This window comes from Cinclus cinclus, chromosome 2, assembly GCF_963662255.1.
Source record: "Cinclus cinclus chromosome 2, bCinCin1.1, whole genome shotgun sequence".
In the NCBI taxonomy this organism is placed as follows: Eukaryota; Metazoa; Chordata; class Aves; order Passeriformes; family Cinclidae; genus Cinclus; species Cinclus cinclus.
This window is the reverse complement of record NC_085047.1, coordinates 78,671,368-78,696,598: the sequence shown is the minus strand read 5'-3', so window position 1 is coordinate 78,696,598 and position 25,231 is coordinate 78,671,368. Positions and strand designations below refer to the sequence as shown.

Below are 25,231 nucleotides of genomic sequence, written 5' to 3'. Positions count from 1 at the left end.
TTCTATGATGCAATGGCTCCTTTAAGCTTGTTTCCCTTCAGATCAAATGACAGAGGGCACTGCAGTGAGACAACTTGCAAACAATAGATGAAATGGTAACTTGTACAGAATTGTTTGGCAGACATCTACAATTAGATGCAGGATTTCCTTTTAAATTCCAAAGGGACTTCCACATCCCTGTCTTTCTTTACTACGGCTGAACATGAGGAACAAACAAGGTGTTCCCAGCTCTGGAAAGAGGAAGAGAAGAGAGGGAAAAAAGCCTCAAGCTGCCAGTAAAGACAGAAAGAAAACTTGATCGTACCCACATGGACTGAAAATAATCTTCAAGGGTCAACTGCTAAGCTAAAAAGGAGACCCCTATTCCCACATAGCAAAGAAGGCATTGTTTATTCTCATGAAATAATTTAATCATAAAACTTTCAGAACATTCCTTCTAAAAAATGGAATGCTGTGCAAAGAAAGTCATTGTTACTGTGTCTTATTTTGATAAAGACATATCAGAAACAACAAAAATCAGGAAGAGGGTTGCTTAAAAAATGCAGAGTTGCTTAATTTCTATTATGAGTTTTTATCCTTTTGCTATATAACAAAACCAAAAGAACGGTAAATGTTGTTTCCAGTCTTTCTTCTCTTCCTCCACTAGGTGTCTTCTAATTCTTCACTTTTTCAGGGTAAATTCAAACTATGCACAGTAAGAAAGTCTTTGCTTACAACTCATTCTCAGAATTGTATCCTAATGCACAAACAGAAATGCAAAGGGGAGACCTGTACGAAACTTAACTATTTGAGCCAATAACAGAATTTGAAGTTCTACAGCTACAGGAAAAATCACAGCTTCCATGTAACGTGGCAAGTCCCTTCCACAGGAGAGACAAAGTGGCTTTCACTCTTTATAATCGGTTTTCTTGAAAAACTGGCTAAGTAGTGCAGGTGTATAAAGGAATGAACCCATCAGCCATTTATGCTGTTCCAGGAATGAGTTGTTATGCTTGCTAAAGATCCGCAGATGGCAGCATTGGTGCAGTAATTAGTCCTCACCACAGCAGAGGTCAAAACCATTTCACCCAACTGCTTCTTATTTGAGGCTAAACCCCATTTTCTACAAAGATCTTAGCACCAGGCAGTACAAGCACTGGGCCAGGAACTGTCAGGCAGTAAAGAGAAGCCAGATCCAGGATCACTACTACAAGACACTATGTCAATCATTTGCTCAATAACTGTGACAGGTTAGCCCCCATTACCTTGGAAATAAAATACATCACTGAGACAGTAAGGAGTGCTGTGAGCCATGGGCTGATGGTATAGTTCTTATGGTTACCTCCATATGCTGCCAAACTTGAAAGAAGGAAAACAGAGATGTCCAACATCCTGCCACATTTATTGCCCTTTCTTCTCTCACTGCTCCTTGTTCAAAACAAACTTTGCAATCCCTCTCATGTCTGCTATTTGGGTAAGCAATATCAATTTGGTGGCTCCGATCATCACACAGTACATGGCTCAGTTACAAGCAAATGAAGACAATGTCCCAGATGTTCAAAGACTAAAATAAAAAAGCACTGACAGGCAGTATGATTCAGAGGCAAAGGATGAAAGTGTCAGAGAATACAGAATACACAAATCCCAGTTCATTGCTTCATCCTATCTTAAAACCACCTTTACCAACACAATGTCTACATAAGGAAAATAGCTGCTTAAATTATTGAACTTCAGATTTATGCCCTGACTTACTCTCCTAGGCCTCTGGACATGACAAAACTCAGGATTTTCAGCTCCTTCCCTTAAATGTGCATGTGTGTGTGTGCAAAGTAGATATAATTTTTGTAGCTGAACAGTTGAATGGGAAATACAGAGTGCTCTGACTGGACCCAGCTCCATACCTGAAAAGAGAGTGACTCTGAAATCACCTGCTCGCAGCCATTTCTGCCATCCACCATGGCCAGCTCAGAGCACAAGCTGGCCTTGTCCTGGTGTTTTGGTGCACTGAGCACACTCACACTCAGCTGCTCTTTCATTTTCCTCCAAGGACAATGCTGAGCCTGCCCAGCAGAGCTCCTAACCAGCCAGATTCACAGCTGTGCAGCAGGCACTGGGCTGCTTTCCCAGATTATAGTCTGGATTATGCCAGCCCCTTGATCATCCTGATGCTCCCTCTCATGTCACCTCAACTCCACCACAGCACACCAAGCTTCACAACCCCAACACACTGCAGCTGCTTGTTCATCTGCACCAGGGACAGGTGGCACAGGCAGAACAGCATTAGAAGACATCACTTCTGCAAAGCAAGCCACCTGCCAGGGCTGGCCAACACACTGCAAGGCACCCTTGAATCTGAAGTGCTTATTCTAATTTCACATAGCCCACTCTCACTTCAGGTACTTTTGATTAAACCCTTCACTGGTCTGCTAAAGCCTATGTAGCAATTTTTAATTGTTTAATTTCTGATAACATATACCTGGCCTAGTTACTGACATAGCTTGTCCAAACTCTTGAACTCTGGAGGAGTCAGGACAACTTTCCTTACTCCTGCACTTGACTTCATCAAAGGAATCTGAGTACACACAGTACCAAATAAAGATATTTCTTTTGAAACACTATTCCTGGGAGGCATATCAAGTTTCAGAACAATACTTCTGCACCTGAGACCTTTCAGAGCAGTTTAATACTACACACTCAGTAAGGAAAGAGTATTGGAAAAAAAACTCTCCTAGACACTTCCAAACTGAAACAACTAACTAGTTCCTGACAATGCAGATTTAAAAAAAGAAAATAAAGAAGTTGGTGCTCAACTCATGCAGGTTTATCTGTCAGTATAAATGTGTACTTTTTGAATTTAAAAAACTGTTTCCCAACGGAACACAGGAAGTCAGAGCAGACCCATCAGTTTAAGAAATTTGCCAAGGGCAATGTGCGTTCATCAACAAGCATGGAGCTGTGTTGGTATTTGCCAAGAACTAATATTAGACTCTGAACACTCTGAGATTGCTGATGTGTAAAAGATGACTGTTTCTAGTCCACTAGCCCACTGTCATAGCCATCTCAGAGATGCAACTTTCATTTTAATGAATTTTTGAAGTATTCTTTCTTTCAAAGGCTGAATGACAGTGATAAACAGATGAACTACAGGCCAGATGCACGGTATATTTTTAGGCTATTTAGTGACACAGGGTATGTCCTGGCTGTTATGAGAGATGGTGCAGGGGGGTAGGGGAAGGGAGAAGGGTAGGAAAAAGACCCAAGTGAACCCAGGAGAAACATGGAATGTAGATTTTTTTTAAAAGGGAAAAAACAAGACCTCCTTCCTCAAACCATACCATGTACTAGCAAAACAGGGAAGAGAAAGCAAAATATAACAGTAAATAAGACATGTCAGGTACAGCTAACTAGGCTGCAGCTCTCTTAAACTGCACCCTTTTCCATCCTTTCATCTCTGCTGCATACCGCATTTATACCCCCCCAGACAGACAAGTGGGAGAAGAGGGACAGCTATGCCTTGACACAGCCTCTGAGTAACACACATGGCAAAGCTGGAGACAACTGCAATAACTTTATGCATTCAGTGCCATGACAGCTTTCAACCAGTAGTTTATTCTTAAGTATTCACTATGGTGAACACAGTATGGGAATAAAAAATGAAGCCAGTTTTCACGAAGGTTGAGAACAGTAACCCAAAACTGCATGTGAATTCACCCACAGCAAGCTGGTAAGGTAACAAACTGACATGGGAGAGTTGCTTCCTGCACCACTGGTGCAGTGAACCATGCAAGAAGCTTCAGTTCTTTCTTTTCAATAGGTCCAAAAGGTGAAAAGTTTGAAAGGAGAAGAAGAACTCAAGCCAGCTCCCTACCAAACTGAGGCAGAGGGTAATCCTTTTGTCCCACTGCGTGCAGAACTTCTCTGTATCAGCTGGACAAAGCTTACATTACACAGTAAGTGACCAGGAAAAACAGACTTTTCTGTACCATGACTAAACCACTGAAAGACCCTGAAAGCAGTATATTAATTCTGCTAAAGCAACAGCATGAAGGCAGTCTCTTCAGTGCTCCACTTCGAGGTTGTTGCAAGCTCATTTCTTCTGAGGCTTACTGCCAGTTAGTGAAGGCACCATGACAGACCACATGCACCCGGCCTTATCCTCAGACAGGAAGTACATTGGCTTAGCTTTTAACTACTTAAAACCAGCTTTAGCACAACATAATGCAACTACAATTACCTTGTCTACTGCACGAACTTCAGAATAGCAGAAGAATACCCCAGATGGAACTGAGCATTTAATTCAGTAGCAGCTGGAACAGAGGAAGTACTCACCCATCTGAGGGAAACCAATGCAAGGCACTCGTTTCTAGCTGATAAAACAGCAAAGGAAATAAAAATAGAGCCAGGTGCTTCCTACAGCAGAAACCAAAGTAACAGGGGAATGCAGCACTGCAGAGCAGGCCCATTGCTGCTTGCAAACCACAGGCAGTGCAACTTTTGACTTGAGTGTTCACCTCCAAATGCTTATCACCCTGCAGCTGCAGCCAGCTGTGCACCTAGACAAGGAGTATGCAACTGCTGGTACTGGAAACACCTCTTTTCAGCCTACTGCTGCCAAACAGAGCTACCACTTCATGCCTGGGGGGAAGGCCTGTCATCTTACAAGCAGCAGAAAGGTTTGGCTGCTCCTTCTCCACCATGAATGCTGTAAAAAGTCTGAATGAAGGCACAACACAGACTGAAATGCTGCAGCAAACCAGATGGATGGTTAACCTGCCAGCAAACTCAACTGGGCGGCTGTTAGTCACCTGTGTAAACTGTGGGATTTGGTTCCAGCTGTCCTCACAAGGCATGACCTCCCCTGGCAGGGTCATAATATCAGCCATCCTCCAGACAAAATGATACAGCTACAAGAGGTCACACTTCCCACTCTTCCCCAAGAAGACAACAAGCCAAGAGACAACTCACAGCATATAGGTTCTCTGATCCCAAACTCAACATCTGCCTGTTTTCCATTAAACCCAGAAAATAATTTTTGTACTTCCTCTTTTGCTAAGAGAGGCACTGGCTGTCCACTTGTTTTGTCATATTCACAGTGCAGTTCAGCTTGAAAAACGCCTCCACACTTCTGTATTTTTTCCCCAAAATAAAGTACTCTTGCCTAAGAGAGTTCAAAATTCCAGTTCTTCCAGAAGATATACATATGGCACTGAATTCCACTGAGCTTTTACTGAACAGCTGAAAACACTGCTTTTTTTATAAAATGTTATAAGTACAGGCATAAAGTTGTGTATTCAAGTGAATCAAACTTCTCATTTCAAATGCAGTGACTTTCTGTCACTTTCAGACTGACTACAATCCAAGGCAATGTAAATAAAAGGGGGATTTCCACAAAAAATCCACCAGACTATGCTCTACTGAAAACACATTTACATTGTGCTTGTTAGAAACTTATGCATAACCAAGATGTATACTCTTGCAGATACCTTTTTATGGAAACATTAACATAAAATACGCTTTCATTATACCACAAACATTTAAAAGTTGAAAAGATACGTAGTACAACAGCCCATCCCAGTCTGACCACACTGGAAATATTATAAAAGTTTGACTGTTGAAAAGTAATAGAAATACCAGTTCACAGACATCACACCTATGTGAAACAGTAACTTTAACTATGACCAATAAAAGAGCTCAAAACTAGCAAGATTACGTCATTGTTTCCCGTCTGTGAAGAAGAGCTATTTTAGCTAAGTGAAGCTGAGCAAAGAAGAGGAAGTCTAAACTTTCTACAGATTTGGGGCCATGAAAGAAACATCTCTGACTTTTGTAGAGCACAAAAGGTGAGTAACGATTCCTTATGCTGTGCTAACAAAGTAACTTGGATGTTCATACATGTTGCTAAGAGACTTCTTTGTTCAGAAGCCAAATATGGTCATTAATTCTAGAACTAATGAAAAGATTTAATTTTTATTGCACTTTCAAAATATCAGCAGCATTCTATAAATTACATTTAAAGAAAAATGATCACATTTGTAAAAGCATAGTACTATAAATACTATTGTTTAGGATTTTAACAAAAATTTTAGAAATATGCAAAAAATGAAAACATTGGTAAGTATCATAAAAAGAAAAATGTTTGTTTTCCTGAAACTAAAACCAGGAGATCATGTTACTCTGTGTCTCTGCACTTCACTGAAAGTCACGTTTTCCTGGGGGAAATGCAAGCAAATATAAGGGATAGATACAGTAAAAAGGAGGAATGGGAAGAGAGATACACACTTGGTCCTTTAAATGGAACCACTGTTACCTAACTTGCATTAAGGATCTGGAAGAAAAGATTTAATTGTTATTTTGCTATTTTGTTATTTTGTGAACATCTTGTTCTGGTACAGGGCACCTAGCTGGCCTTCACAATTCACATAGACATTCAAAATGTCAGCTATCATTAAAAAATTAAGATGAATAAAATATACAGACAAACAACAGAGGTATCATTCAGAATTAAAACAGACAAGTCTTCCAGAAAACATTGATTCCAGTGGCTCTTCAGCAAGTGCTTTAATCAATACCAGTAAGTAGAAGTTCCCATTGTAAAAAATGGCAACTAGGGCAAAACCATCCACCAAGAGGCACCCAAAGATCTGCTTGGGGTGACCTGGGAGTTATCAACCTACACTCCATGCAGACAAGTACCTATGAAAAATCAAAATATCTCCAATTGTGTATAAATGCAGACAGGTAACTTAAGCTTTTTTTAAAAATCTCAGTATTTCTTACCTACATAAATGTTACATTCTAGGTTCTTAAAAATTAACTGGCATACATTTAAACTCACAAAGTTGGGAAACAGTGTCTCCAACAACCAAGCAAGAAAAAACCCCAAAAACTCATCAAACCCTTTTTGTTACAGCAGATCTGTTCTTTGATATATCTCAAAACTGTCACAAACTTGAATGAACCAGCAAACAAGGAGTGGAAAGATGATCACACCAGATTCAGCTTCCTCTCTTCCCATCAATATTAGGCTACTGGTTATTTCAAAACCATAACTTGACCAGAAATAATTACAGTCACTGCAAGTCCAAAGGTGACAAGAGCAAAACGAAAACTAAAACCTATGATGTTCCTTAATATTCAAGTGAACTTTTCTACCTGTCTTATACATTACTACTCAATTCATCTGCCAAATCACTCAGGATACTGAGCTTCATAGTTCTGTACTGTCATACACAATCACTAGCAAGAGAGGAAAAAAAAACCAGAACAAAAGAGAAAAAAACCCACTTAAAATATGTAAGGGTGGGGGGAGGTGTGTATTAAGCAACATTTGGACAATTTTGTGCAGCAGTAGTGAAAGTGGAACAGTGTGTCAGATAATATTTTAACTATGCTGCTAGCACATGCATAACATTTTTTAGCGTATGCCATTCAACCTTCAATAAGGTTTGCTAGCATCCTTTAATTCATTTATTTTTCTTATTTTTAGAGTTCTTCATGCAATGAGGAATTTGAGAGGCATTCATACAGATGTCCTCCAAACTTCTTTTTTGCATTACATACATAGCTTTTCCCATACAAAACACAAATCCTGTTGTATGTTCTAAGGTCCTTATCTGAGCAGAAAACACACCTTTTTTGTCTTGTTCGTGCAAAAAAAAAGACCTTCAAGTTAAGGGTTAAATATTTATATACATAACATTTTATATATCTGTAAACTATAAGAATTTTAAGAAAATTAGAAGCCCAAACTCCACATTTCAAGGCAGAAACTTAATTATATTTAACAGGTCACATTTAAGTTAGTTATTCCGTGGGTACTCTTCTCAAAAGCATCTGGTATTTGCCATTGTCAAACCAGGATGTCAGATTAATAAACACTGGTTCAACCCCCTATGCACTCCAGTAGCACTGAGAAAGTATTTGGTAACATTACAGAGAAAGAATTAACCAGATGGGCAGTAACAATAAACCTGTTTGTTAATGCATTCTTCACTTCTGGAGATAAAACACACGTGAGCTATGCACCCTTCTGCTCTTGAGAACAGTTCTGGTGCCTAACAGATACTGTAGAACTTCCTCGGCTGTTTGTCACAAGTGGGAAGATCAGGCAAACAAGTAATTTGTTCCTTTTCCTCCTCCTCTTCACAAAGCTGCCACAGGACTGGGTAAAAGGCCAGACAAGAGGAACCCTCCCACATAAAGTCATGAAACTGTGACCACAGCAAGAGCCAGGAAAGTGCTGGGGGTGAGGGTTAAACAAAGCACTCATGCAAACACCAGGTAAGGTCTGCCATCTTCATAGGCTCCAGAGCAAACCAGGGATCCTCTCCTCCAGCTCTCATCACCTCAGCCTGCACAGTGACATTTCAGATGTCCAACTCCTATGACCAAAAAGCTGGATGAAGGAACATAACTGTACTCTGGGGTAGCTGGCTACCAGGCAGCAACTTTTCCCCCCAAATACTGTTCCCCTACAGCCTGGCTGGAGACTGTGCTGCTTCCCTTGTTTTTACTTTTTTAAACAGGAAGACTATTAATCATTCATTTCATTTGTATGTTGGGTGGGTGGTTCTGATGCCCTGGGATTAAACGCTATATTAGAAGCTATGTAGATACTCAGATTTTTTAGTGTCTTTTATGAGCAAGCACCTATTCTTTTGGGAATTAAATAGGCCCTACACAGATAAAAGGCAAAGTAAATACTCTGCATATCCAAATGTCACTATATGAGATGCTGATTTGTTTCTATTCATAACTAGTTTTAGTCAAGATTTTTTAATAGAGACAGCCTGAAGAAGTAGTTTCTTTAGAAAGTAGCTCAAATACAACAATTTCAATCTAATTATCAGCTACTGATGTACACTTGAAATGTCAGTCTTGACTTTTTGATCCCTTATATTAAAAGGCCCCTTATGTAATTAAAGTATTTTATTAAAGCATGCTTATAAATATACTACTTTCACAAGTCTGACAAAGCATGTATCTCCCTCAGAGGATGATAACATATTTGCAGTCAGAAAAAGCAAGAAAGCTAGCACAATTCAGAGCTAAACAGTAGTTTCATCACTAAACACCATCCTAAAACAATCTTCCTGTTTGTTTATAAAGACAGATTTTATTTGACTGAGAATAACTTCCCATATTTTATCTAATTTTAGGGTACTTATGGAGTGCAATAACTATTCCTAAGTTCAATTGAACTATGATGCCAGAAAATCCCCACCCAGAAGAATACAAGATTGCATCACTGGTGTTCTACAGCTTTGTGCTCACAGTGGGATTGTTGGTGAATGCCACTGCACTATGGGTGTTCAGCTGCACTACCAAGAAGAGAACAACTATAACTGTATATATGATGAATGTCGCATTACTTGACCTAGTTTTTATATTTTCCTTGCCTTTTCGGATAATCTACCATGGGACAGAAACGTGGCCTTTTGGAGATACATTCTGCCGAATCCTTGGGGCTTCCACTGTGTTTTATCCAGCCATTGCTCTGTGGCTGCTTGCTTTTATCAGCGTAGATAGATTTATGGCTATTGTCCAGCCCAAACATGTCAAAGAGCTAAAAAATACAAAAAAAGCTGTGCTGGCTTGCAGTGGAATCTGGATAATGACCCTCTCAACAACATCCCCATTGGTGTTTTTACAATCTGATCCAGACCAAGCCTCAAATTTCACCACCTGCATGAAAATGCTTGATATCATCCATTTAAAGGAAGTAAATACCTTGAATTTTTGTCGCTTAATTTTTTTCTTTTTGATCCCCTTGTTTATCATGATGGGGTGTTACCTAGTCATTATTTATAATTTTATTCACGGCAAGACTTCCAAACTGAAGCCAAAGGCCAAGGAGAGATCCATAAGAATTATAGTCACCCTGATTGCTCAGGTACTCATCTGCTTTGTACCCTTCCACATTTGCTTTGCCTTCCTGATGCTGCAAGATGAAAATACAAATTACAATCCCTGGGCAGCCTTTACTACCTTTCTCATGAATCTCAGTACATGCTTGGATGTTATACTGTACTACATTGTTTCCAAACAATTCCAGGCAAGAGTCATCAGTGTAATCCTTTATCGTAATTACCTTCGAAGCGTGCGCAGGAAAAGTTTTCGAACTGGAAGTGTAAGATCACTCAATAATATGAACAGTGAAATGTTATAAAAAGAGAAAAAATGTCAGGGGATTTTTAAAATGTAAACAAGTGATTTTTTTTTCAGATTCTAGCACTTGGCTACATAGAAGAATGTTCTATAACCAAAGGTAACAGATATATTTGTTGCACTGTTAATATGACAGAAACAGAATGATAGTTTTTCTTCCTTTTTACTTGCTCAACACCTTTTGTTGTTTCACCTGAAATGAACTAAAACCTAGCATCAGTGTTAAACTTTGCAATGCTTTTATCACCTTAAACAACTGTGACTAGTGTCAGATGTGAAAGTGACTATTAATACAATAAAGTAGACAACACTGAAGAATTATGATGCAATGCATATATTAATTTTTTATATTTGCATAATCAAATGCTCCTGAAACTACTGCATATCCCACACTTCTAAAATTAACATCATTCTCTCAAGATCCAATTCATTATGACTTAATGAGAAGGCATATGTAGGTAAAATTTGTATTTTACTTAATTAAAAACTTCTTTGATGCAGATTTCTTGTAACTAACTACATTATGCAGTCATAAAAATACCATCAAAGGGTACAACAGTAAAACTGTTAATTACCTACCTGTGGGTATGATGTGCACATTTATGGCACCTCACTTTTGCAAACAGTATCTTTTTACATATAGGAAAATACTAATTTCTGCAGACACATTAGCAGCCTATGTCCTAGAAACAAACTCTAGGTAACAAACACAAGTACCAAGTAGCAATAGCTACTCAAGCTTTCAACTTCTTTTGACTACTCACACACTACAAAAAATATATCTTTATTAAGATCAGACACATGTTTTCTGTCCCTTATAGTTCAGTCTTTAGATACTCTCAACAGATGCACTGGAAAGTAGAAATAAAAATAGTCTAATATGGTGTTTAATATTAAAAAGTCTTACACCAACAGCTTTTATTATTACCTCAGAGCATGCAGTACATGGAAACTCAAGTCTCTGTGATCTCACCTACCAAAAGCTTAACCACAAAGGGTTGCAAGCTCTATAGTTCTACTGTAATATGAATAACTTTTATGAAGTGCAGAAATCTCAAACATAGGTTATGCTAAACTGAACACCTTAAAGCTGTAAGAACTTCAGTTACAAGCACAAAATGAAGTAACAAACTCTGGCACTCAGTTTTTGAAAAACATAAAAAATATCAATATGAAATGCATATGCATTTAAAAGTGAATGTAAAGCACATGACTTAGAGTTCTGTTGCATTTCTGATTTAAGAAAGAAATCAGCACAACCTGATTCTAGTTTTTACAAATTGAATGGATCCAAACAATTTAGACTGAACAAATACAGCAATAATTTGTGTGCTGAAAGCCATGTTGCAATAATGTTAACAGAGGAAATGAGACTAACAGATTGGAAACTAATCATTGTATGGATAAATCATAACTTAAACACAAATCATAGCTAAGAAATAAATGTTTGAAATTTCAATAGTTGTGCCAAGAACCTTTACACTTCAGTGCAAAAGAGGATTAAATTAATTTGAAGTATTACATGAAGAAAGGCTTTTAAAAATAAAATCTTCAGAAAACAATCCCTTGAAACCATATCTAAAATACAATTCATTAGAAGCTACTTACAAACCAGAAGGCAAACTGTTGATGGTGATGCCAAATATATACTGAGTGATTTCTACAAGGAGAAGATCAAACAAAGCTGAGAGCATCCAAGCACCCAGTAAAAAAGACTGGAAAGAAAAAGGTTAATTTGAATCAATTCAACAGTTTCAAAATAAGGTTCTAATATACCTCTAAATATAAGAAAAAAAAAGAAAACCTCTATACTAATTCAATTAAGACAAATTCAATCTTTAACACAACGTAAGTCCAGGTCTACTTGTCTAGATACTGAAGAATCAAGAGTAAAATTGTTTCCAAAATTAAATTTGATGTGTCTGATATCTTACAACTGATACAGCTGCTAACAGCAATTAGAATAATCCACTGACTGCAAGATATTATCAATATAAACTTAAATTCATTAAAATCACATTATCTTTCAAACCCTTTAACATATATTTCTACACAACATGCTAGAAATAAAACTGCAGTATTCATCCAAGAGTACAAGACTAAACTGTATGGAAAAATTTCTATTAAAAAACCCTCAGAACTGGAACTTACTGAAAATTTTCTGCTTCCATATCTTCTTTCAAATATTCTGAAGTTGTAGATGAGCAGACTGCTGCAGAATGTGTCTTTCAAATCAAGACATATAGTTCTTCCACATACAAGTCTCCAAATCTGGAAGGTTAATAATCATCATGTTAAGCCACTTCTCCTTCAAGTAAATTCTTTACAGAATTTGTGCTCGGAGGGAATGCAATACTAGAGTCAGATAACAGAAATGCAGCTCAGTTGAGGAGGGAAATACAGAGTAGAATGTTATGGAGAGTTCAAGAAGTCTCTTTAAAATATTATAAGGCAGATATCAAACTGTTAAAATAAATAAACAATTGAAATTAAACACACTTTCAGGTTCCTAGTTTACATTTACAAATAAAAATGTAAATCACAACCCTAGTGAATTTAGAATTACAAAAAATATTTTTGAAGCAACCTCTAGATACAAACTAGTACAGTGTAACTGTTCTAAGAAGGTCTAATCAGATGGGCTTGCTCAGGGCCATGTCCAGTCTTGAATATCTCAAAGGATGGGAAGTGCTCCTCTGTTCCACCAGTCTTGCAGTAAAAACCTTTTTATTTAAATGGAATTTCTTGTATTTCAGTTCATGCCCAATTGCTTCTTGTCCTTTCACTGGGCCTGGCTCTGCCTTTTTTGCTTTCTCATGTTAGGTATTTACACACACTGCTAAGATCTACCCTAAATCTTCTCTTCCCCAGCTTAAAACAATCAGCTTCTACTCACACCACCAAATGCTCCAGCCTGGTGGCCCTCCACTGGACTGTCTGCAACACGTCAAGATCAATTTTGCACTCAGGAGCCCAGCACAAGGGACAACACTTCAGACTGCTCTCACTGAGACTTACAAGAGATGAGGCCTCCTTGTGAGGCTCTTCCTAATGCAGCCCAGGATGATGTTTGGCTTCTTACTCCCAATGCTGCATTGCTGGCTCATGTTCAATTTAAGCTTCCACCAGGACCCTCAGGGCTTTTCCTGTAAAATAATTTCTAGCTGCTCACCCCACAGCCTGTACTGGTGCATGGTGTTACTCCTCTCTGATGCAGGAGTTTGCATTTGCCTTTGCTGAACTAAGGTTCCTACTGACCCTTTTCTCCCGCTCCAAAAGGCTGCAGAACTAACAGGTGTAACAACTACAGATCCAAGTTTTACATCACCCACAGGTTTGTTGAGAGAATGCTGTGTCCTACCGTCCAAGTTATGAATGAAGACACTAAACAGTGTTGGCCCCAATCCACTTCACTCACCAGTCTCACTATCCCATGTCAACATGCCCCATTCTAAATCCTAGCCTGAGTACCACCCCTCCTGAAGTCCAGATTGGCAGGGCTATGACCTTGCAGCTGAGTATTTCATGACACACACTAACTGAGCAGCCCTCCTACAGACTATGAAAGGTTTCTAGCCTTACTGCTCTTTGCTTTAGCCAGCTTAAAAAATACATAGATACGATGTAATAAAGATGTTACACACAACCTCTTCACTGCTCTCAAGGGCCCTCTGTATGGAGACAAGGATCTTTTAGTTTTGGACAGCACATATTTTGCATTCCAAATCAAATGTACTCTTCTTCAACCATTCACTTTAATTCATGTGCTCTCTACCAGCTTTAAGAAGGGTTAAAATCCAACATCCAAAATGTTTGTTCAGCTCCAGAAAAAATTCCTTTCCATTGAACACATCCTTGCAGGTGAGTTTTTTCTAAACAAATTATTTCAAGAGTTCTTATTTGAATATCAGCACCAGACAGGAGTTAAACAATCTGCTCTCTCTGATCTCAGAGGTGCTCAGTGATACAGAGTATAGCTTGCTCCATTGGCTGTGGCAATAAGTGAAACAATCTAATGAAATAAAAAATACAAACTCACAAATTCCCCAAAGCACCACAATAAGAACATCATAGCTTTTACAGGTACTTGCAAGTGTTTACGGTTAAGATACAGTAGAGATGTTTTCTTTGCATAAAATGCAGCTACTACTGTTTTTCAGCAGATCAAACATAGTTTGAATAGTTTCTCAGAGTTTTTCATTCCCCTCCCCAAACACTTGGCTGTAACATTTTTAAAAGGCAGACATCATTTATGTATTTTCACTGCACAGCATCAGCAAGACACTGAAAATACAAGTAGTCCTCATGCAAAGCTGTAATTTATTATTACAATAAAGCTCTTGTTCTTGACAAGAAAGATTACAGGGAGTGCAATAGTCCAGAGTATCACTAGCTAGGTCTAATAATCTTCTAAAGTTTACAGGCTACAGCTGGCATCCTCAGAGACATTAATTCGATTACATACCTTTTGTTTGATGCAACTGAAAAATCTGTGGGGTAAGATAAACACAGAGGCATTTGCTGACCCTTCTCTATTGAGCAGTAGTTTGCCACTTCAAAAAATTTAAAAACATCTCAAAACAAATACCCACAGAACTTACCTAATCACTTTTCAGTGCATTGTTTCAACATTTAGAGCTGATACTATAGAATTCTTAATTAAATTTAAAATAAAACCTTATAAGATACAATACCTAAAAGATAGAGTATCTTAGTTTGAAACAGGAACCAGTGAGAAATTAACCAATTCAGCTGATTACTGAAGAGCAAAACAAACTCCCCCATCATCTGGAATTTTCACTATAGAAGCAGCAGTTCTATTCAACAGGCAAAGTTTAGTTTTCCACAACTACAACAGTTAGTTAGAGAATGAAAGTTACGGCCTCCACTGTTAAAAGAAATAATTTATAATCAGTATGCCTAATCAAAATAGCCCTCTTCAGCCTCAAAAATTAGGTGCAATAAAATACTGGCATTCGTATCAAAATACTTGTATCATTAGAAGTGTTAAGTCACACTTCACTCACAGCAAGTTTCCAAAACCAATGCCTGAAAGGAAAAAAAGACACAAACCAAGTAATTTCCCAGACAAGAAAATTAAGAGAAAAGCTATGTTGATTGTTTCAGATAAGTTTTTCTCATGTTTTCCAAAAGTAGCATACTGGGGTGACATAAAAAAAATTAAGACCAAGCTGGTCTACAGCAGTGAACAAAGGGAAAGAAACAAACAGACCGTGGAGGGAAAATGCATAGAAGACCACAGTTTGCAGTCTCTTTTCACACAAAGTGAACAGACACTTACCTGAAAATCCTCTTTTACAGCTTGTAGGTTGTAGACAAAGAACTTCTGATAGTGTTGGAAGAGCAGAGTCAATAGAATGGAGATGGCACTTGGGACTAGTAACAAACTCTTTGACAAAGGCGCTTTATCTTAAAGACAAAACAAATAAACAACCAAACCATTTTAGAGAGAAGCTTTTCACATTCAAAAAGTGACATGTTTAAACAGGTGACTGGAAAACATAGTAACAGTGACATTGCCGTGACTTTTTAGCTCAACAACTTCCCAAGTTCTCAAAAACTTGAGAATAGATAGGAAGAACACACTAATCAAAGGAAATGTTTAGAGATATTACTGACAGTTAAATATTAACCAGACAATTTGTTTCCAACATTGTCGCATGAAATTGGCTACAATTAAACCTAAGTTCTATGCACCTACAGAGGTCATGTCCTCCTATACTGCCCTCCTAGGGCTCAATCACATTTCAGGAAATAAAATAATCACTCTTTTTTCTAGCAAAACATACATGCATATCTAGTTAAATACTTCTGTTTAAGACTAGCTTTTTCTTAGAGGCCATGAAGCAGGAACCATCTGAATAAATAAGACTTTTTCACCACTGCACTTAGACCCACCATTCAAGGAAACATATCTAAGTCAATTCACATGAAATTTATCTTCCTTCCATTCAATCATGACAATTATTCATAAAGAAATTACTAGATCAGGATGTTTGTGAAATCAGAATTTCTTTCCCTCTAGGGGCATGACCTTCAGAAAGGACACTCAGAAGAAAGCAAGCAAAACCCAACAAAATCTGCAATATACATTTCACATTTACAAAATCTGCCAAGTAGAATATTCAGCAGGAGCATAACCAGCAGTTCACCCTAACCTGTTGGTGCAGCTGATGCAATGAAACACAAACTCTTGCCTAACAACTCCAGCCAACACAGAGACTGTGAAATATTATCTGTTCTATGGCTTTTCCCCTTTTCACATATGCAACCTGAATCACATTTACTTCCTTTCAAAACACCTCACCTATGGCACAGAATCCATTCATTTTCAGACAACTGTTCTTGCAGGGTACTACAAAATCCATAGCTCTGCTGTCATTCTTCTTAATATAATAAAAGAAGCAATGAGATTGCTTTAAAAGTACTAATGGACAGTAAAGAACAAGAGCACAGAAGGCACAAAACTGCATGAAACAGTGTAATAGAACAAACATTTACTACCTGTCCAGATTAAAGTAAATACCATGAACAATTTTTTCAACATCTGCTGCGCACCAGAACAGTGAATTGCTTGAAAAAGCAGATGGCACCAAAGAAAAGATTTTAATTATGGCATAATCCCACTCCAATCGAAAATATGGCTCTTGCTACATAGCTTAGCCATGATCCTCATCCATGTATTAATTGATGACATCAAGAACGACTTTGATGGACACTGTTAGTTATTCACCACCTTGAAGTCTGCAGTCTTCTGATGTTCACCATGGGAAGAAAAACATCTCTATGTGTATCATAATGAAAACTTGTACTTAAAACTATTAATTTAGTCCACACCCATAACTTCTGAGTACATTATTTAAACATGCAGTTTCCATTTAAGCAAGCATGGCCTTGAAGAACCATCCTTTTATAGAAATTAGGCAGTGACTTGGATTGACACAAGTTGATGTTACTGTGCTAAATGTAAGCTCTACTTTTATGATTGTATGAGGCACCCAGGCAGAAAGTCTAGCTGACTGGTTTTTTTTTAAAGCAAGAAAATTGTCCACATTTCAATCCCCTTTCTTTGGGGTTTTTTTGTTTTTTTCTCTCCAAAAATAAAGGCAATATTCTTTAGACATCCATTTTTTAAATTATTCATTCCTCTGATTCAGTTGGGCTTTTCGAAACCATCTATACCATCAGAGGTCTGTACAACACTGGGGAGAAAAAAGAAGCTGGAGCTTCCTGGAAGCTACTACGCAGACAATGCACACACATATTCATTTGAAACCTCAAGCAATGCTCCCTCAGTTAACTTAGTTAAATTAACATTTCTTAATGTGAAAAGGTAAATTTTATAATCAGGGTACAGTTTTTTGATACTAGGAAGTACAGCTTAATTCAGAAAAATTGCAATAGAGCAGTAAACATTTCTGAACCAAAGTTTGTTAAAATTATTTTACTATCAAATGCATTTATATTATTTCATGAATTTTATGAAATTTTCACAAGAACTAATTCATCCTATAAAACTTTTTACATAAGGATCACATTACCACAGAGACACATGACAACAAAGTCTCCAGATATCCCACCATGACTGTATTTTTCTATACAGGTTTAACATGTAGATTTTACTGCAATTTTTTTATTGTTAGATCATTTTTACATTACAGGTAATATACACTTGAAATACTTTCTCCTATCAAATTAATTCCAAATTTGAATGCTTACAAAAATAACCAACCAACAGAACCAGTTTCCTCCACAAGTGTGAACACACATTTTTATTAAGAGCCTCCTTTTAGCTTTCAGCTTACACACTTTAAATCCTGATACAGGGGAAAAGTACTTATTACTAGACTTGTCATCAAGAGAAAAACCACAGAAGCAACTAACCCATGAATCTGACTGCTATCCACAGGCAACATCTCATGAGTGATGGAAACTTCTACTGTCCAGCTTCTCATAATGTCATCATGGTTGAGAAGTTTATTCTTGTCTGGTGAACTTGAAAAATATAATAATGCATCCTCTTGAAATTCTTCTTACAAGTCTTTCACTGCACAGTAGAGCAGTTTGCTTTAACCCTCAACAGCATATAGATTCTTCTCAAGGACTGCTGTGAGGTCACAGGGAAGGAGCAACCTTCCCACTGCTGTGGAATGCCTCAACCATGTCAGACCAAAAATGACAAACAATGTCAGATTTTGCACAATTAGGCATTCTGACATCCAAGTCAAATTCCTTACCTGCAATGCAGAGGTAAAATTTAGAAAGCGGAATTCTAATCCAAAGAATGTGCAACCATGTGTGAAATGGAAATAGTTACCAGAAACCTATCAGGGCAGCAGTCTGCTGGCAGCACCAATGCAAATGTGCACAAAAAAGAGAAAACACACTGTCTTCATACCACATAGAGAAAGAGGAATGAAAGGATAAACACTCATTTTGACCTTGAAAGTTAAAATATATCAAATACTGTCTTCAAAGATCTTGGAATAAATTTGCAATCCCAAAGTGCTCCTCAAGTGGCATTTCTTTCAAACAACAGGCACTGTTGTTATAGCGCTGGTGCTGCAACACATCTACTGAGTGCTCACCTAAGTACACAGAGAAATTTTGTTAATAACCAGCAGAATATGCCCAAGCTATAATGAAGAGCAAGGAATTGGCTTCCGCTACTGATCTTTGGTTCCTCTTGGTGCAAGGGAAAAGTTTTCCCCCAAAACTGCCCTCATAATCTCATGGGCAAGTGTCCCAACCCTCACGCTACCAACTGTGCAATGCGAATTTGGTCCTAAAATGTGACATAAATGAGAAAACGTCTTCTAAGCCTCCACATTCCATTCCTGCACTTATTACAAAGCCCAGGGATCCTCTTCTTCCACACGCTACTACTCCGCTGGTTGCCAGTGCCTCTTTTAAAGTACAGAGAGTGAAGGACACAAGTGTCCATCTGTCACAAACAGAGGGGGAGATCTATGGCACAACTGTCGGAGTTGCAGCTTCAGAAATCATCGCTGCACTAATGGCCAGAATGAGAAGCCACAGCTACAGCAACAGCTACAGTTTTTGAAATTATTTCCTGTCCCTGCCTGTTCACTACTTACAGGTGAAGAGAGAGCAGATGGGCAGAGCAAAACAGGCAGCCAGAACCAGCTACTATTGCAGAAGAGCTCTTGCAGGAACAACTTCGCCCCCTGGACTGCTATTCCAGGCTCAGGACTCCAGTGTTGACTTGGGAGAGGCCCTCATTGCCAGTTGATGTGAAGTGATGAGCCAGCTGATGAACAGTGGCTGCAGAAGCTCAGATAAGCTGAGGGCAATTTCTGCGGGGATCCCCACTGTGCTTACACCACAGCTGCAGACAAAACACGCTGCGTAGCAAGTCTTTTTTCCACTATCATCCACTACTTTCCAAAACCCAGCTGCTCTAAGGCAGGCACATCACTTTCAAACAGGCAATTAACTTCTGGGGGCTACTATAGTGGCACAAAATACCCACAAACCAGTTGCTAAATGCTTATACACAGGATCTGTGAAGTGAACCATAACTGATACTGATCTGAATGCACAGTACTTCCCAAACACACTTATAGAATCTGCATTTTGGGTGATTGTTTTTCCTGCATTAAACCACCATGCAGATATGAACATATTGTATTCCAAGACCTATCCAAGAACATGCAGTGGGCTCACCAGCCAGCAGTGATATTTTTTTGCAAGTGAAAACAGTAAGAGTGTCACTGCAGGAATAGTTTAACACCAAATGCTTCTAAATTCAATCCAGAAGCTGAGAGGTGAATAATATTAATTTTAATAAAGTTAATACAGAAACCTGTGATCACGCTTTAAATCTATTTTTAAAGGCGCAGGTGAGACTGTAATCAAACCACTTTTCTATACATTTAGTGTCTAGAAAACTGCTAGGTGTAGACTAAATCACAAACTATCAAAAAAAAAAGGAGATGCAAAAAGGGGAAAAAAAGAAAGAAAACCTTTGTTTCTAAAAGCAACACTTGAAATAAAAACTGAATCAGGTAGAAAATAACAAAAATACACACCCCATTCAGCAAACATTTCTTCCTTCCAACCAGAGAACCATGTTACCATACTACTTTCAGTATACACTGTCAGAAATTTCAGGTTTGGCTACATCACAAGACCATGTGGCAATCCCCACACAAGCTTAAAATGAAACGAGCTAGCTCTGCAGAAGCAGAATAGCCACAGTTTTGTGGCCTTCAATGCTATGCTGCTCCCAGGGCTCAAGCTAACCAGGCTGCACTGTGGCATGCTGATGTACAAGCTAATTTGCTTTCCCATACAGTACTGTACTGCATAATACTGTTATGCACAAAAGTCTTATGTATTCAGTACATGCATCATTTTTCTTTCAGTCATACCACAAAGCATTAATTTACATAGCTTTATTATTTTCCCAACGCCTCTGCACAACAGAGTTAAGTTCTGCCAGTTATGCAAGCAGAGGAACACAAAGATCCCTTCTTGCCTTGGGGATCTTTAACAAATTGCTAGCACTGCACTACAAGGTTCACAGAGGTAAAAGCCTAAGAAGCACTAGTGAGTTCAAAGGAGTCTCCTCGTTCCTACTACACAGAATAGCTTGTGTGCAGTAGTCAAAGTAGTCAAATACTTTCCAGATGTAACAAGTGTATATGCTTTAAAAGATAGACTCAAATTTTACCTTAATAATGACTAACTCTTTACAGGCTTCCCTACTAGACTCCTGTGTGGTACATAAACAGCATAAAGAACATTGGGAGGAGATATTACAGAGTCTGCAGAAAGGTTTTGTGTTGGTCAAACTGGTTTAAACTGTTGGTAAGGCCTTTGTATGTTAAAATGGAAAGCCTTCCTGTGTATCATACTTTGCTCCTGGGATGCAGCCTCTTGGCAAACTACTCAGCACTACAGTAAAGCAAACAGCCAGGCCATTCACACACTGAGTGAAAACACTTTGCAGAACTGCTCAAGTGTTTCAGCAGCATTGTTCAGGGGACTGTAGAGGCCAGCAGAACGCAAAACAAGCAACCAGCCTGGGTCTGGCACCACAGCTCACCTCTCCAGCACACCTAAAGCCAGCTGTGCCAGGATGCCCCCTGAGCACTCCGCAATGCTCTTTGACAAGTCAGCTCAACTGGGTTAGTGTTCTGATAAGCCATTTGCATATGTCTGTGCTGTGTCTCCTACTAGTACCCACAGCAACCAGCTCTTTAGTCCAGAGCATACCAGCTCCTCCAATATTCCAGATAACAAAAACAGTTTTCCACAGCAAGGGCAAACTGTCTTTGTCCTTTTAAAAGGTGGTGTCCTTTGTTTCCTGGCTTCCCTATCTCACGGTTGTACCATGTACCAGGTATGTTTATTTTTACATTTATATCTTCTCATCCCACATTATAGATGTTAATTAGTCTGTCAGAGAGGTCACAGCAGGCTGCAGGAGCCTTCAGTGTGACCTGGCACAATCAGTTATTGCTGCTGAACCAGGTGTCCACTTACTTTATTCAGGGTCACTGACACAGCTCCCATTTACCCACTGGCACCGCCTTCTGCCAGAGGTTCCCATGCTCCAGGGGCAGAACACATACGTACAGCTCCCTGGTGCAATATCAGGCACCAATTCATTAACTACCTGAACCATCAGATTCTGTGCATCAATGACAGAATTCCACACACCTGCTGCTACTGAGCAACTTCTGCTACACACACAGAAACAGAGGGCACAGGGACACCTGAACCTGACACAGTTGTGCCCTAGGTGAGCATATGTCACTGCACCTAAATCTATGCCTCTACTGGAGTTTGTCATTTGCACCAGCCAAATCTTATTTTAAAAACCCACTTCAGGTCTACAGGTAAGCTCAGTAAGAATGTATGCTGTATTCATTTTTGAGAAGGAAAAAAAAAGTACAACACTGTGTACGAAGCTGTGTCAGGGAAGGTTTAGGCTAGAAAGGTGCTTTACCTAGAGAGTGACCAGCCACTGGAACAGGCTCCACAATGAAGCAATCACAGCTCCAGCCTGCCAGAGTTCAAGAAGCATTTGGACAATGCCCTCAAGCACACAATATGACTCTTGGGCTGTCCTGTGCAGGGCTAGAAGTTGTACTCGATAACCCTTGTGAGTATTTTACAGATCAGGATATTCTATGATTCTATGATTTTCCTTCTCATCTCCAATGAGATATTGTCTAGGTTTTTTTTCCCTACCACAAATATGTTTCTTACGACCATTTCCCACTCATCCTTCTAATGGAACAAACCTGGAAAACTTGTAAACTTATAAATACTGACCACGACATTCCACCCGTTCAGTCTAACAAGGATAGTTTTCCTCCTACATTCTTTCTCACAGAATTATACACAGACAAATGCCATTGAAAAGTCCCTTTACAGTATCTATTTGTGGGGCATGGGGAGAGATGAAAAATCAGGAGCTTCAAATCAAGGTACAGTATTATCTGAAAAAAACCCTCTTCCCTTCTTTGGATTCCTCATATAAAATACAGCTACAACTAACACCCCTTTTTAAATGCCAGAATTACCTCCCCCTAGTCAGAGGGTGCTTTTACACTCAAATGGATTTCACAGAACCGAAGAAGCAATTAAGCTGCAAAAGATCTCTGAGATCAAGTGCAACCTGTGACCAAATACCATCTTGTTGACAAGACCATGGCACTGAGTGGTACATTCCAGTCTTTTCTTTAACACCTCCAGGGATGGTGACTCCACCACCTCCTCTGGCAGCCCATTCCAATATCTAATTATCTCTTCCTGAAGAAATTCCTCCCAATGTCCAACCTGAACCTCCCCTGGTACAGCTTGAGGCTAAGTCCTCTTGTCCTGTTACTGGTTACATACATTTGTATGGAGTGATAAGATCACCCCTGAATCTCCTCTTCTCCAGACAAAACAAACCCAGCTCCCTCACCCACTCCTCATAGGACATGCATTTCATATGCTTCAACAGCTCCACTGCCCTTCTCTGGATATGTTACAGCCCTCCAATTGGGAGGCAGCCTTCCTAAATTGAGGAGCACAGAACTGGACACAGTATTCGAGGTATGGCCTCATCAGGGCTGAGTACAGAGGAACAAACACTGCCCTGGTCCTGCTGGCCATACTACTGCTGACAGGCCAGGCTGCCATTGGCCTTCTTGGCTCATATTCGGCTGGCTGTCAACCAGCACCAGGACACTTTCCTCCGAGCAGTTTTCCAGCCACTCTTCTCCAGAGCTCTAGTGCTGCCTGGGGTGGTTGTGACCCAAGTGCAGGTCCCGGTGCTTGACCTTTCTGAACCTCACACTGTTGGGTATCGGCCCATTGATCCAGCCTGTTCGGATACCTCTGCAGAGCCAGCCTGCCCTCCAGCAGACGGACACCCCCACCCCCGTATGGAGCACGCAGTTAGTCAGCAAAGCCTTCACTTATCATTTGTCCTCGCCTGCTCTTAGGACTGTGGTGCCCAAGTCCACATCGCAGCCAGGTCAGCTCCTCACTGCTGCTTCCAGACGCTGCAGAGTCTGTGTCCTGTAAACAGGCTCAGAGCCAACCCTAGACACCAGTGAAGTCAGTTCAGGTAGCACCGGGACATGAAAGTATTTACATGTGCTGAGCATAAACATAAAGCTAAGCAGAGCTAGGGGCACGTTAGTCCCTACGTTTGCCTTATCAGGTTTAATACTTTACATTTCAAATTTGATTTAGGTTTTTAAAACTTAAGTTTATTTTCACATTAAGAAAAGAGGATTTTTTTTTTTTTTGCTCTTTTCTGATACGTATCTTGGCATGGAGGTCTATATCGATGTATGCAAATATATATAAACACAGAGAGAGACGCAGACACACACAGGCAAACACACACGGACATGCAGACACATACACAGACACGCTCGCGGCTCCTCCCGCCGTCACGCAGTTTAAAAGTCTAGCCAAGAGGGGACCGAAGCCGAAGCGGTTCCCCCGGGGCCGGCGGCGGCAGCGCCGCCCGCGCTCCCACCCCTGGCCGCCGCCCTCCCCGGACCGCGGCGGGGCCGGTACTCACAGAACCCGTTGGAGCCGGTGCTGGTGAACATGGCAGCGGCCCGGCCCGGCCCGGCCGGCGGGCGCGGCTGGCGGAGCCCCCGAGGTCGGGCAGCCCCTGAGGAGCCGCGGCGGGCCGGGGCCGGGGCCGGGGCCGGGGCTGGGGAGGGCTAAGGCGGCCGCGTTGGGCCAAACGCCGCCGCCAGGCGACCGGGCGGCGCCCCCTGCCGGGCCCGCCGGGCGGGCTTCGGTGCGAGTGTGTTACCTGTAATTACTCCTGTCTTCGGAAATGGAAAGAACTGCTTTCCGCTGAGAGTGGCAGAGCACCGGGACCGGCTGCCCAGGGAGGACGTGGGGTCTCCCTCTCTGGACACGTTCAAAACCCACCTGGACACGTTCCTGTGTCACCTGCTCCAGGTGACCTTGCTTTGGCAGGGGGGTTGGACAAAACGACCTCCGAAAGCCTCTGCCAGCCCTAACTATCCTCTGATTCCGTGATTGAACACAATTTAAATTTTAAATTTGTAGGTGCCTCGAGGAAGCCTGACTCCTTACCCTTTGGAAAACTCTGACCCTCGAGGCTCACCCTAATTTTGGGAGCCCGGCAGGTAGATGTCTCATTAGGAGCCGTGGGTAAGCTGTCATTACTAATTACTACTACATTACAGCTAATGGAGACAAAGTCAGTACAGACCGCAGAGTCTGGAGAGCTTTTCCGGTGGCCAAATGAAGGTTTAGGATCTGGTTTAGGATCAAATTAGTTGCTTCCCAGGCTCCTCAAGGGACCACATCGAGCAGACCACCACGAGCTCTAATGGCACATCAGACCCCAGCTCTCTAAGAGCATGGTAGGAACCCAGTTATGAGGTGAGCCAAATTCCCCATTTCATAGGAGATACAGTGTCATAAGGCTAAAACTATTAGGGCACCAAATTTCACTGATGTTTTCAGTGAAAATGTAGAAATCTTTAGAAAGACTTTAGTGAAATAAGTCATACTAGACATTTAAAAAGGTGACAGTGCTTTGCAG

At 40.1% G+C, this 25,231-nt stretch overlaps 2 protein-coding genes across 2 annotated transcripts in view; one reads left to right on the top strand and one right to left on the bottom strand.

Annotated features, from left to right (window-relative positions):
• Nucleotides 1–24,341, bottom strand: part of UBAC2 (UBA domain containing 2) — an 85,617-nt gene extending 61,276 nt beyond the window's left edge. Inside the window, exons 1-4 of the mRNA XM_062487817.1 lie at nt 24,224–24,341; nt 15,449–15,576; nt 12,298–12,417; nt 11,755–11,861 (exon numbers count right to left, since the gene is read on the bottom strand). Of these exons, the coding sequence (XP_062343801.1) occupies nt 11,755–11,861; nt 12,298–12,417; nt 15,449–15,576; nt 24,224–24,254 (386 nt within the window). The 5' untranslated portion in view covers nt 24,255–24,341. The remainder of the gene's footprint in view (nt 1–11,754; nt 11,862–12,297; nt 12,418–15,448; nt 15,577–24,223) is intronic.
• GPR18 (G protein-coupled receptor 18) lies at nt 9,182–10,147 on the top strand. The gene has a single exon (XM_062514863.1). It carries the CDS (start codon nt 9,182–9,184, stop codon nt 10,145–10,147), a length of 966 nt encoding a protein of 321 aa, XP_062370847.1.
• Nucleotides 24,342–25,231: the final 890 nt, after the last annotated feature.

Bases quoted from the DNA above. Each gene is read 5' to 3' on its own strand.
- GPR18 (XM_062514863.1), top strand. From the start codon at position 9,182: ATGATGCCAGAAAATCCCCACCCAGAAGAATACAAGATTGCATCACTG.